General features: G+C 44.9%; 1 protein-coding gene across 1 annotated transcript in view; it reads left to right on the top strand.

Moving 5' to 3' along the window:
* LOC115110153 (neurabin-2-like) overlaps positions 1-8489 on the top strand; it is a 59604-nt gene extending 51115 nt beyond the window's left edge. The window contains exons 7-11 of the mRNA XM_029635556.2: positions 77-220; positions 385-438; positions 581-810; positions 4578-4674; positions 4850-8489. Of these exons, the coding sequence (XP_029491416.1) occupies positions 77-220; positions 385-438; positions 581-810; positions 4578-4674; positions 4850-4903 (579 nt within the window). The 3' untranslated portion in view covers positions 4904-8489. The remainder of the gene's footprint in view (positions 1-76; positions 221-384; positions 439-580; positions 811-4577; positions 4675-4849) is intronic.
* Positions 8490-15027: the final 6538 nt, after the last annotated feature.

The raw sequence follows: 15027 nt of genomic DNA, 5'->3' as shown, positions 1-15027 counted from the left end.
ACATGACAGGAATTTGTCTATATGCACTCCCTGAATATATTGTGAATGTACTCTGAATCTTCTGAATGTCCTCCAGACAGGTGAGTATGCCACGGACGAGGAGGAGGAGATGAGCCCCATGTTCCCCAACGCCATAGAGGTGTTTGACCTGGCGGAGAATGAGGACATGCTCTCCCCAATGGAGATGGACCCTGAGAAAATGGCCCACAAGTTCAAAGAGGTGAGCAGGGAAGCTTGATTCCAAAGGCAAATGTTCATCTCGAAATGGAAAAAAGTTATGTTCAATTCAACTTCTTGTTGAGCGAGCGTATGAGATGAGACATTGTGCTGGAGTGAACCACGGTGTTACATTATTATTTTTTTTACCTCGCTCTTCCTCTATAGCTACAGATAAAGCATGCGGTCACCCAGGCTGAGATTCAACAGCTGAAGAGAAAGGTTAGACCTGCTCCAAAATCAATTAACCAACAAACATAGGACTGGTTTCACAGACAACCGTTAACCCTCGACTAAAACACACAGTCCAAGAGTAAACTAGAAGTACACAGGAGTAAACTTGACACTTTCTTCCCTTGTGTAGCTGGCGCATTCAGAGCAGGACAAGCTGCGCTGGCGCATGGAGCGTGCCCAGCTGGAACAGAGCGTTCGGGAGAACAAGGAGCGCATGGAGAAGCTGGAGGGCTACTGGATGGAGGCCCAGAGTCTGTGTCAAGCGGTGGACGAACACCTGAAGGAGACACAGGCCCAGTACCAGACCCTGGAGCGCAAGTACAGCAAGGCCAAGCGCCTCATCAAGGAATATCAGCAGAAGTAAGGCTGATAAATAAGGGGGATTCTGAGGGTTTGTAGGAGGGAGAGGAATGGAGGATTCTGGGGTTTGTAGGGGGTAGTGCTGAGCAATTCACCGAAATTGCAGGTTTTTGTTATTAAAACGACCTAGATCGGTTCAATTACTTAAATTCCTTTGGTTGAAGGATCTACAATCATGCCTGACGAGGCCAATGAAATCAGTATCTCGCTGGAAGCCCCGCCTTCCACAGGTGATGAACGTGAGGCTCAGATTAATTCCTTCAATTTAATACCGCTCTTCATCGAGCCCAGGAACGGGCGGTGCTGCGCCAAACAGGTGTTGTACCTCGTTTCCTTCTTTCAGGGAACAGTAGTTATAGTCGTAACACTACGTTCCCTTTCAGTCAGTCAACTTCGGTACAACATACTATGGGGAAGAATAATCACACCCCAAGCCGACCCCAACGGATACTAAATTAAACGGCCCCTGACCCCGCCAGATGCGGCAGTCTGGGTATTGCGCACATGGCACACTGCCTAGTGACATTCCCCCCATCCCCGCCGTGAGAACACTGTGTGCTATACCGGGAACAGTGACATCCACCAGACCCCTGGTTGAGTGCGCACATACACTGCTAGGTAACCCTTGCCACTTGCCGCTGTATGCCAGGGAGAAAGCATCCACAATCCAGTGGGAGAGTAACCTCTGTTGCTCTTCAGATGCAAAAATAGTTGGTGAAAAGGGAAATGTCTCAAAAGCTAAGGACCTGTAGGACATGGCCATGACTTTCGGGGGAAATGACTCATTTTTACACAATGTCATCTTAGGGTCGCCTGGGGTGAACTGAGTATAGGAAGGGAGGTCCACAACATGTTTATCTGAGGCCAAAGCCATGAGCAGGGAGGTTTTGTAGGAAAGGATCTTCAGGTCCACCAACTTGAGAAGCTCAAAGTGGGTCGCACATAGTGCCTCCAAAACCAACACCAGGTCCCATGTAGTCGCAATGGGTTTAGAGACCCGTCTGAGACAAAGAGTACTGAAAAGAAACAAGTCCTTTATCTTGGCACCAGAGCTCAAACGCTTGTCCCTTTTCGTAACCAGGAATACCAGCTGTACCAGCGGTCCCGGATCTTCGACAGGAATCATTCGGATTGGTAGACGGGAGGATATTTCCTCTCTCAAAACGAGCACTGAGGCCTCGGGAACAGTCGACGTGATGAGGCTGCAGAAGCGTGGGGGTAGCACAACAAATTGTAGCCTGTAACCTGACGTCACTGTTGGCATGATCCAGGGCGACACTGCACCATTGGTTGGAGCAGACAGTGAGACCTCCCGTGAAGTAGATCTTGTAGACTTGGAGAGATTGGTTGTACTTCCATTTCCACCACTCTTGACAACCGTGTGTCTGAACATTAAGGAATGCTTTTCATCGAACTTGCATATGGGAGACAACACTTTTAACACCAGTGAACACTGGAACTCGGTTGAAAAAAAGGGTGTTCATGTGCCAAGGTTCACAGGCTCCGGTTATGTGCCAAGGTTAATTGGCCGGGACACTTGGAGGTACTGTTGTCACAACAAGCGTCTGTCAGTGTAGGCGGTAAGATGTGTTCTGGTAACCGGCTGGCATCTAGTGCTGGACCGCACGCATAAAAAATAGACAGGGAAAACTTTATCATAGAGGTTACCCTACCGACCAGTCATAGGTCTGGCGACCAAAGCGCCTTGTAACCTAGCTGGGAATGGGATAGACAGCTCTGAAAAACAGACCCCTTCTGTTGTAACAGATGGGGGCGATTTGTATTTAAATCTAACTCCCAGGAATGAAAAGCGTTGAGCTGGAGACAGACAGCTCATATGAACCAGAGACTGCATGTGGGATAATAGTATGATCGCGTCAACCCCTGATCGTTCCCTTGACTCTGCTACCAACAACCCATTAATCGCCTAGAGACCCCATAACCTGTATCACTAAACACCTCATAGGGACTAGTGAGCTACAAGCAGGAATCCGCAATAATTCCCAGTAATGAGCCACCTATGGGGGAGGGGTGACCCAACTTGTCACGGTTACCCTGGGGAGATTGATATACCTCTTGATCCCCATGGAGCGCAGTGTAACAGAGGGGGCAGCATTAAACACGCTTCCAACATGAGTTGTGCTTCCGTGAGACTGTATAGCCTACATGAAGCCCGGACCCTTTATGGGCATAGGGGGCTCTGGCAATGGCTGACGTATCACCCCGTTTGACATGGCTTTGGCCTTGGCACTGTTTCCTTCACTCCCTCCAACTCCAGAGGGAAATGGGGATGAGGTCACCATAAAGCCGGGGGAAAATATATTAAGTTTCACTCGCAGGAAGTTGAGCATGCTAACCAACATTAGCCAGGAGTTTTTTTTAGCATAGCTAGGCTAGCTAGCCTCTTTGACCGCAGCATGATCCATTTTAGAATAACCAAGCGACGTAACGCTACATATACTAAACAAAAGAGCTACCCCAGCAACTCCACTGTGGGGTGGCAGGAATAGCTAGTAAGAGCTAGCTCACCTCTGCGACTGGGTAACAGAGGTGGGACCAGACTCTCCATCAACAAGTCTGGGAAGAGAGGCAAGCGTGCTTGACCGAGGCAGACACAGGCGTTAGGGTGTAACGTACGCTAACCCCATTCCGTACAAATGTGCGCAACCGCGACATTCAAACGAGGCCGCAAAGAAAACGAATGGGACTGTATCGACCGTGTTGGCATCAAAATTTGGGGTGTGAACTACATTTCTATTCAAGCATTGATTGACATGGTAATGGGTCTATAGTATTGGAGAAAATTTGACAAAAACTGGCCCTTCCGACTCAGTACGTTACATCGTTACGTGTCATGGCGTAACATACATCACGCATAAAGCAACAAATTCTGTCCAGACCGGACACGTCGCGCGTGTAGAAATCCACATTGCCGCGCCCGCACGCCCTGTGCCGCCCCGACAAGATGCCGGCTCGACAACTACGGGACAGTTTAGTTTGCGCAACGTAAGACAGTCTCATTTTCAGGTGGTTTGTTTTAGTAGCGTGAACCATTGCAGTTCACACTGAGCGGAATAATTTAAAGAATGAATCCTACCCTCACGCTTATCACCTATGGAAGGCAGGGCTTCCAGCGAGGCGCACATTTCATTGGCCTTGTCAGCCGTGATTGTAGATCCTTTAACTGAAGTTACGAGAGTGCGACTCCCCCATTGTATGTTGTACCGAAGTTGACTGGCGGAAATGGAGCTAGTAAAATGATTTTCTTTGTCAGACAGCGTACTTAGCCAGCTATTAGACAGCTACAGCCACTAGGTTCGTCAGACAGTACAGTATGGGGAGCACCGAGATAACGTTGGATGTTTGTTTGGCTGACTGGCTGCTAATAGCCTGAGATGAGATGACTGAATGAAAAATAATAGTCATAAAATAAAAACCAAATAATATACACAACTGATATATCATAGTAATTATATTGATGTCTTCTCAATGTGGACCTGACAGAGACAATGAATTGTTTTCAATGTTTTGGCAATTGAATGTTCACTGCTTTTGGTTTGAACCCCCCCCCCTGAAACCGAACCAACCTCAAAAAAGCACTAATGCTCAGCACTAGTGGGAGGATGAGAGGAATGGGGGTTTCTGGGTTTTGTAGGAGGAAAAGGAATGGGAGGTTCTGGGGTTTGTAGGAGGTAGAGGAATCGGATTGTCGCGTTTGTAGGAGGATGGATGGGCAGGATTCAGACTAACCACGCATTGTGTCTCAGGGAGATTGAGTATCTGAAGAAGGAGACGGCTCAGCGCAGAGCCCAAGAGGAGACAGAGGCCACTCATAAGGAAGAGGCCGACAACCTCCAGGACAAGGTGTTGTATATTTAGGTTCTACTGTATATGGAAACATTTCATGAAATTCTCAAAATTATGTAAGACATTTTGCTTTGGTTAATCAAGATGCATAGCAAGAGGATGCTACTGAGTTATGATCATTCTGTCTGGACATTTTGTGTGTAATAAAAGCCCCTTCTCTCACTCTCCTCAGATCACAGACCTGGAGACCAAGGTGGATGCTCTGAAGACCTCTGATCCCTCCTAAACCTCTGGCAGAGAGAGGGAAAGGAGGGACAATGCCTTCTCACTTTTACAATCCACGTTGCACCTGACGGATTGTAAGAATGACGAAAGAAGAAGAAAATAATGGAGAAAGGAAGACTTTAGGTGCAGCAGTTTTAAGTGGGGAGGGGGGGGGGGGGGGTGTTGAATACTTTTTTTTTTTTTTTTACTGATGTCTGTCATTTGCTTCGAGCCGCGTCAACAATCCCAATATGCTCCTTATTCAGTACCTGGAGTCCTTGTTGCATTGAACCACATTCAACTAGTTAACTACCCAACTGATCTATCTGTGAAGGAGGTTGCTTGTCTTCTATGCTCTTCTTTTTGTCTAATCACTTGTAAAATAACTAACCAGGAAATACAGCCCCTACTGACTTAATGCTTCTAGTCTATTCTAGACTGACTGGATATGGGGAACAGAACCGGACAGAATAAACTGCATTGATGACAGAGACTCTCCTCCGATACTGGTGAATATACTGGTGATAGACCGTGCTTCTGCTGTATGGCATGATCTCTCTTGATTTCTACTAACTGAACAAAGGAAACTGTCCGCTTCCCCTTTTTGCTAGACTGCTCCCCTTGTATGATGGAAAGACTCAGGTTGGGTTCGAGTTAATTTGTACAGTGATGAAATGCTTGTTTTGTATATATTCTTTACATATATTTAAAATAGCTTAAAAAGCTTAAGCATTGGTGGCTGGGTTGGGGGGTGGGAGGGTGTTGAATGGAATCGACGTAAGCATCGAGAAGACTGGGTATACAGAAGATGGTCCTAATTCCAAGTGGATATAGGACACGCAAAGTGGGTGCATTTTCCTTTTCTATTAGCAACATGGCAAACAGGGTGTGAATATGTGTACGGTTAACAGTTCAATGTGTTACTAGTGGTTTTACTTGCGTATGTCTCACCTTGGGTTCTGATAATGTAGAGGGTCAGTATTATTTGACTTTGTGCTTCACTCTATATGAGTTTCAGAATCCGGGTTTTTCCCGCCCCGACCAGTAAGGTCTTACTCACGCTCTAACGTTTGCATCTGGAATCACTGCTAGATTAGCAAAGGGGGTTAAATCTAGCCCCCAGACGGTGTAGCCCTTCGAATTTGGGGACTAGATGTCAATCTTTGTGTAATGTTGGGGTAGCTAGAACCATGGGGAAATGTTGTTACATAGCAGCTTTATGAAAGAGAGTGAGATTGACGGAGGCAGGGGGGGGGGGGAATTCTCCAGCATGCCTCAATAGTCTCAAGTGGCTTCCTGTCTTGTCTCTTTTTCTTCACTTCATCTGATCTGAAAAACACAGGGAAGGTAAAAGCAAAGCAGTGTGTCTGATCTGATTCCTACCAGAGGTGCTCCTGTCACCTGTCCAGTGTATCTCAGGTCAGTGCAGATGAAGGAGACCGGAAGAGGCCACTGTGGACTACTGAGGTGCAGTAAAAAGGTCTTTGTCTGTAGACGCGATGCTCTCACTTGATTCTCCAATAATACCAGTCAGCTGCCTTGCTCCCTCTTTGCTGCTCATGTTTGTCAACAGTGTCTTTTTTTTTATCTAAGACTAGGCATTTGGAACTTCCTGTCATCACTTACTTCACTGTCCCCTAGTAGCACAAACAGGTCAGACTTATTTGCCCCCACTATGTATTCATTTTTTAATCTTAAAAATGGCCCTATTATTATTTTTATCTTGTATCATTTGAATTGTTTTAATGTCAAATTTGTATTATTTTAACTATGAAAACAGATGTATTTGACAGTGTTTTCATGGGCCCAATGTTACTGTACAGCTCTGTCATGTTGCAGTACTGCTCTAAGCCAGGAGGTGTCACACTTTCAGTGAGTTTTGATTGAGAGAAGGCATACTAGGTCATCAGGTCGTGAACAATTCCTGGTTTGCCATCTCTGGAATAAGCTGGCACGTTTTATGACCATATTTTGCAGTATTAGGTAATATTGGAGTCGATGTGTGAACAACTTCCACATGCTGAGAAGTGGCATTGAACAGAACTTTAAAGGCCCAGTGCAGTCAAAACATGATTTCCTGTGTAAAATTATATATTTCCATGTTGAAAATTCTGATAATGCCCTTTTAGTGTAAGAGTTGTTTGAAAAGACTGCTTGGGAATTTCTGCCTGTTTTGGTGGGATGGAGTTTAGGCCTGCCCTAATTAGCTAATATAATTCCAAACAGCTAGTTTTCAGTTTCCATCTGCCCACTCAGACCACTCCCAGGCAGTCCTAGAAAAATGATTGCTTGAGAAATTGCTCTTTGCTAAGAAAGTATTTTTGTTTCTTTTTGATGATTTGAATTGAAAACAATCACAGTAAGGTACTTAGATGTTACCCAGAAATGAATTCATATTGAGATGAAATGGAGGAATTTGACCTTTTTTTTAAGCAAAAGGAAACCCGTTCCAAAAAAAATGACTTTTCTGTGTTTGTCCTGTATGGCCTACTAACTCCACACAGTATGCTTGTATAGGATGCTGGCGGTAACATAGTGAGTGTGCCAGTATGGAACACACATGGTCCAACTTAGAGATAAGCAGTGCCTCTCTCATCTCAAGACCTTTTTTCTCCCCTGTCCCCAATGGTATTATTGCTACTTTGCGCTTTCCTCTTGGCTATATGCAGTATATGTTTACTTTTTTAAAAATCCATCTTCATAGTGAATACCTTGCCTACAGTTGTGAATCAAAACTGTTGACCTCTACTTAACCAAAAGAGAGAGAACTGCGTAGAACACATTCAGATACGCTGCTACTGTGTCTGTTAATGTATGACTCTCAAACGGACCTAACCAACGGACTTGCCTGTAAAGTCTTCATCACAAAATGGACTCCTTCTCTCACCTCTCAGATGGCGGGCAGACACTGGACAAGTATCATTTAACGACAAACGGGACTAAATGAAATATGTTCATCCATGAACATTCCATGGCTAGGTATGCTGTCAGTAAAGTTACGACCATGGGAAACGTGTCAGAAATGGGATAGTTGACCAATGAAATGGCTGGGTGAAAAAGGGATGTGGTTTACTGAAGTGGATCTTTGAATTTGACACGACATTTAGCATCTTTGTGATTCCAGTTCTGATAGTACCCCTTCGAGACAGTATTAGAATACAGTACATATGCTGGGCAATGCATATCTGTACTTCAGAATAGGAAAGGGGAACCACATGTACACATAAACCACACGCCAATGAGGGCATGAAACAGGAGCTCTATATTGTGATCTAGACCAGATTAATCGTATGGTGTCTCGTCTTTTCACATTCCATTGTACACTTTGTCATTACTTCGCATAAATGCTGTTGGAAATTCTAAATTCTAGATCTCTGCTTCATACTAGAGGATCTTGCGTTATTGACCATGGTCCATTAGTAAGTGTAATAGCATTGCCCTCTGAGGTGGAAGGAAACTGGTTACATTCCTTTTTGTATTCTTTTTTTTTTATCCTTGCCTTGTGGTTTGCAAACACAATGAGTAAGAGGGGAAAAAGTCCTGAAATTCATCGTTTGTCTCACATAGTTTACTGTCATTGTTAATAAATGCAGATGTGTTGAACAAGAGTTCAAGGGTCACGTTGGCTTGTTTTGTATGCACTGAAAGGGGTATCATTTTCATAAATGAAAGGTATAGTAATGTTAGTGTCTGTTTTAATGTTATGCACTCAATTTGTTCACAAAAGTCAAGAGGTTCTTAAAGATTAGAGGCTATTTCACTTTTAAATGATTTCCTCAGTGTCTTCTAGAAGCTTTAGGCTAATAGTTGGCCTAAAGGTATAACAAGGAACATAGCCAACACATCCTTGAATTATTGCTCTTATGTTGTTCCCAGCCCCCGCACTCCTCACGAACAAAACTACCTTGATGAGGTCATGCACAACATTAGGTTGCGTGACGTAATACCGTTATAAAGTCTGTTACGTTTCGTCAGTCATCATTAGTCATTACTGTTCTTCCATGGAGCTGACACGTACAAGGACAGACACTTCAAGTGGATCACTTACGGATGACAGAAAGACAGGCTTAGTCCTTGAAATACACGTAGGCCAGGGATTTCAAAAGTTGCCTACATGAAAGATTAATCTGACTGACTGCATTGGAAATAAGTTGTTATGCCCTAAAATATTGCAATAGCGGTATGGTTACTGGCTTGTAGCCTTTGGATTGTTGTTACTTGGATAAGTGCTCTTCTCAAATTCCTGTTTTGTAGCTAAAACAATCAGGGGCGAGCTTCCTCAGCCCATTGCAGAGCAGGATTAATTTACGGCATCATCTTGTGTCTTAACAGTGAGACAGCTGATTAAAAAAAACATGAATCATTCATATTTAGCTATATATTCTCATCGTGGTGGAGCAAACCGTTTACCAACATCATTCAAATGTTTTAAGGACTGTTAGGCCTCTATAGCCTCAATCGGTAAGCTATTTAAGCAATAAGGCACAGGGGGGTGTGGTGTATGGCCAATATACCACGGCTAAAGGCTGTTCTTTATGCACGACGCTGTAGCTGTTGCTAATAGGCTATCTATAGTGGTTGCATTATAGAATAGCACCTAGCCAATCAGGTGCAGTAGGACTATATTTATGACATTATCATTATCACTTTATGACACCTGCAATTCCCAAATTCAGAGTGCAGTTTAAACGGGTTTGTCCTGGTTGTACATGTTTTAGCAAATAGAAAAAACAATTTTGCATTCTTCCCAAGTCGGATGGAAAGCAGTTTGATTTGAAAGAGCAACAGGAGAGAGAGAGATGGAAGAGGATGAAGATTCAGTAGTCCAGCCAAAGAAAAACAGGACTGGCAGTGGAAAGACAACCTGGTCTCAGAACCTTTTGTATTATTGTAAAATAATGTAAAACCAAGACACTCCATTTAGTATTGTTAGGTTAGTTCTTTACGTCCTACCTTGTCAATCATTAGTTCATTGGTGAAATTAGCATTATGACAATATCTTTAATTAAATCATTCAAAAACCTTTATTAATGCAATTGCAGACAGAAGTTGACAAACAGAAACATGACAAGCATGTTTATGAATAAGTTCTGCATCAAACAAAAGGTCTCAAGTTGTTTTATTAAACCGAAGTCCTGCCTTAGTGATGTCACTGACTACGTCATTAACCTTTTACTCCTGAGACCAAAACCCTGCATCTGTAGCTATACAAACATAGAGTTTCAGTGTTTATCTAAAAGCTAGGCAATAAATGCCCCCTCCCCAAAGTTGATTTATTGTGTAATGTCTGAGTAGTCTCTTCTCTCCTACACTCCCCTGCAGAGTTCTGTCTCAGTCACATATAAGAGAAAAAGAGCAACAACTGTGTGTCACGTTCGATGTATGGAGGAGACCAAGGCGCAGCGTGAGATGAATACATACAGTGGGGCAAAAAAGTATTTAGTCAGCCACCAATTGTGCATGTTCTCCCACTTAAAAAGATGATAGGCCTGTAATTTCATCATAGGTACACTTCAACTATGACAGACAAAATTAGAAAAAAAAATCCAGAAAATCACATTGGTAGGATTTTAAATTAATTTATTTGAAAATTATGGTGGAAAATAAGTATTATTTTACAGGCCTCTCTCATCTTTTTAAGTGGGAGAACTTGCACAATTGGTGGCTGACTAAATACTTTTTTGCCCCACTGTACTTTTTAATGAAACAAAAAACACTTAACATTTACATTACATTTTACATTTAAGTCATTTAGCAGACGCTCTTATCCAGAGCGACTTACAAATTGGTGCTTTCACCTTATGACATCCAGTGGAACAGCCACTTTACAATAGTGCATCTAGGTCTTTTAAGGGGGGGGTGAGAAGGATTACTTTATCCTATCCTAGGTATTCCTTAAAGAGGTGGGGTTTCAGGTGTCTCCGGAAGGTGGTGATTGACTCCGCTGTCCTGGCGTCGTGAGGGAGTTTGTTCCACCATTGGGGGGCCAGGGCAGCGAACAGTTTTGACTGGGCTGAGCGGGAACTGTACTTCCTCAGTGGTAGGGAGGCGAGCAGGCCAGAGGTGGATGAACGCAGTGCCCTTGTTTGGGTGTAGGGCCTGATCAGAGCCTGGAGGTACTGAGGTGCCGTTCCCCTCACAGCTCCGTAGGCAAGCACCATGGTCTTGTAGCGGATGCGAGCTTCAACTGGAAGCCAGTGGAGAGAGCGGAGGAGCGGGGTGACGTGGAGAGAACTTGGGAAGGTTGAACACCAGACGGGCTGCGGCGTTCTGGATGAGTTGTAGGGGTTTAATGGCACAGGCAGGGAGCCCAGCCAACAGCGAGTTGCAGTAATCCAGACGGGAGATGACAAGTGCCTGGATTAGGACCTGCGCCGCTTCCTGTGTGAGGCAGGGTCGTACTCTGCGGATGTTGTAGAGCATGAACCTACAGGAACGGGCCACCGCCTTGATGTTATTTGAGAACGACAGGGTGTTGTCCAGGATCACGCCAAGGTTCTTAGCGCTCTGGGACGAGGACACAATGGAGTTGTCAACCGTGATGGCGAGATCATGGAACGGGCAGTCCTTCCCCGGGAGGAAGAGCAGCTCCGTCTTGCCGAGGTTCAGCTTGAGGTGATGATCCGTCATCCACACTGATATGTCTGCCAGACATGCAGAGATGCGATTCGCCACCTGGTCGTCAGAAGGGGGAAAGGAGAAGATTAATTGTGTGTCGTCTGCATAGCAATGATAGGAGAGACCATGTGAGGTTATGACAGAGCCAAGTGACTTGGTGTATAGCGAGAATAGGAGAGGGCCTAGAACAGAGCCCTGGGGGACACCAGTGGTGAGAGCACGTGGTGAGGAGACGGATTCTCGCCACGCCACCTGGTAGGAGCGACCTGTCAGGTAGGACGCAATCCAAGCGTGGGCCGCGCCGGAGATGCCCAACTCGGAGAGGGTGGAGAGGAGGATCTGATGGTTCACAGTATCGAAGGCTCTGCCAGCTCCTGGTTGGCTGACGGCTCTGCCGGCTTAACAAACTATACAAAACAACAAACCGAACGTGAAGCTATAAATGATAGTGCAGACACAGGCAACTAAACAGACAATAACCCACAAAATACCCAAAGAAGATGGCTAACTAAATATGGTTCCCAATCAGAGACAACGATACACACCTGCCTCTAATTGAGAACCAATCTAGGCAACCATAGACATATATAAACACCTAGATAGTAAACAACCCTAACAACCTACAAAACCCCTAGACAGTACAAAAACACATACCCATGTCATACCCAACATACCCATGTCACACCCTGACCTAACCAAAACAATAAAGAAAACAAAGAATACTCAGGTCAGGGCGTGACAGCAATCCTCCCCCACCTTCGCAGTGGGCCCCGGACTGAAGATCATCTTAGAGGACGTCACTGGACTGAGGAGCGGCTCTGGCAGCTCCGGACAGGAGGGAGATTCCAGCATCGCCGGCGTGACAGGCGGCATCGGCAGCTCCTGGTTGGCTGACGGCTCTGCCAGCTCCTGGTTGGCTGACGGCTCTGCCGGCTCCTGGCTGGCTGACGGCTCTGGAGGCTCCTGGCTGGCTGACGGCTCTGGAGGCTCCTGGCTGGCTGACGGCTCTGGAGGCTCCTGGCTGGCTGACGGCTCTGGCGGCTCCTGGCTGGCTGACGGCTCTGGCGGCTCCTGGCTGGCTGACGGCTCTGGCGGCTCCTGGCTGGCTGACGGGCTGGGGACACACACCTCAGGGCGAGTGCGGGGAGCAGGCACAGGACGTACTGGGCTGTGGAGGCGTACTGGAGGTCTGGAGTGTAAAGCTGACACAACCCGTCCTGGCTGGATGCTCATTCTAGCCCGGCCAATGCGAGGAGCTGCAATATAGCGCACCGGGCTAGAAATGCGCACTGGAGACACCGTGCCGCATCTCTGCATAACACGGTGCCTGACCAGTTACAGCTCCCCACGGTAAACATGAGGAGATGGCTCAGGTCTCCCAACCTGACTTAGCCAATCTCCTCTTGTGCCTCCCCCAAAAAAATTATTGGGGCTGCCTTTCGGGCTTCCGGCTAGCAAGCCGTGTACCCTTATATCTTCGCCGTTCCTCCATTCTCCTGTAATCCCTCCTCGTGTAACAGTACTCTTCTTGCGTTGTGTACAATCAGTCATCGACACGGAACTCCAACATGTAGCACCAGTCATGTAGATTTATTCTGATAGGAACTGCACAAAATTGCACGTCATGCAATGCACGGCTCACCATCCAACTCTGCACTCACGCGGGGAATTGGCCAAGATGGCTGCTTGAACAGACGCTTTTTTACCGAGCTCCGTACCAAACTTCAGAAAGATTGTGAAAATTGTTTTTAAAAAAAGAAGTTTAGTCATTATCTTTATTTGTTCAAGATATAAGACCTTTCCTGTGACTGGAATGATAATTGGATCATTTATTTCAGCATGTCCATGCAAAGTCGTGACAAAAAAAGAAAGGAAAAAGTTAGCCGTTCTATTGCTAATCAACAAGAGAGAAACGTGCTTATAGACAACTGCCATAACTACACTTGGCCTATGGATAATATCATGCTTTCGAATGCTGAAGATGACGAATTCCCCTCTTTACCGAAAAAACCCAACATGAACTCTGACATCGTGGCTACCCTCTCCTTACCCATCAACTCCAGGTGTGACGCCATTGAGAAAATGGTAGCCGCGAACACCATGGTTATCGAAGGCTTGAAAAAGACTGTGGAGTTTGCATGTGGTGAAATTAATGATGTGAAAACGAGAGTGACAAAAGTTGAAAAAAATGTGGAAAGGGTGGAAAAGAATAACAATGTCTACCATAGACGTCTCACTGATCTGGAACAATACACAAGAAAATGGAACCTGAGACTCTACGGCTTGCCAGAGGTGGAGAATGAAGATGTGCGAGGAGAGGCTATCCGTATCTGCCAAGAAGTTTTGCCTGCAGAGAAGAACAAAGTTGGTGATACCATCGACGTTGTACATCGCCTCGGCAAGAAGCAACAGCAAAGCGATTCAAGACCCAGGGGTATCATCATCCTATTCACTACCAGATTCTACAGGGATGCTGTCTGGAAAGCTGCTAGGAAGAACGCCTTCCTTCAGAGCCATGGTATGCGTTTCGCCGAGCATCTCAGCCCGGAGGACATAGAAAGAAGGAACAAGTTGTGGCCAACGATCAAGATAGCACGAAGTGAGGGGAAGGCTGCTTACTTGGCCGGAGGACGAGGTTTCATCAACGGTTCAGAAATCCATATTCCTCCCTAAAATCTCACCAGAAGGAACAGGTTGATGGTTTCAGCCATGCTATTCTCATTTTCCTTATGTGGTTTACCTATCAAGCATCAGGTGACTATTTTAAAGGAATACTCAGGTATTTCAATTCATTAGTTTGTTCTTGTATGACCAGAAGTCCTATTTTGTTTATAAACTTACGAAGAAGATTGAAAGCTGAATTTATGTTTTATATATACAGTAACTAAGATACTGTTTTAAATGGCATACAGGTCTGCTCTGACTTTACACGGTTATTGTTCTATTTAGTTATTAATACTTATTTCCACAGAAGGTCTTAGGAACGTTTATATGTAAAACATTTTGTTATTCAATTATTTTATGATCAGATTTCATATGTACTTAAAATAGTAGGTACCCTTTTATTTTAATTATTATTTGTTTTATTTCTCAGAATAGTTCCTGATTACACTAAAGAGGGTTTTTAGTCTCTCTTACCACAAGAACCCTTGGTTTGGTCTTGAACATAATTTCCAGTTGAGTTGAATTTCAAAGGTTATGGAATAAGCTATTTTCACTTTAAATTGACTTAAATGGTGCAGATCTCGGTTCCTTATCGTTTACGTTCACTGCTCCTACTCATCCTACTACAGTTTATACTTTTATATAATCTTTGTTGTTTTGTCTTTGTCTATATTATCTCTTAATGCTAGGGGGTTACGAAACAGTGTGAAGCGCAAGGCCTTATTTTTATTTGCTAAACAATTTCGAACAGATTTTTGCTTTTTTCAAGAGTCTCACTCAATTTCTGCTGATGCCAACTTCTGGAGGTCACAGTGGGGCAACGATATTTGGCTTTCCCATGGATCTGAATGCTCTGCTGGTGTC

The sequence above is a fragment of the Oncorhynchus nerka genome, linkage group LG26 (assembly GCF_034236695.1).
Source record: "Oncorhynchus nerka isolate Pitt River linkage group LG26, Oner_Uvic_2.0, whole genome shotgun sequence".
Lineage (NCBI taxonomy): Eukaryota > Metazoa > Chordata > Actinopteri > Salmoniformes > Salmonidae > Oncorhynchus > Oncorhynchus nerka.
This window is presented reverse-complemented; position numbering and strand designations above follow the sequence as displayed.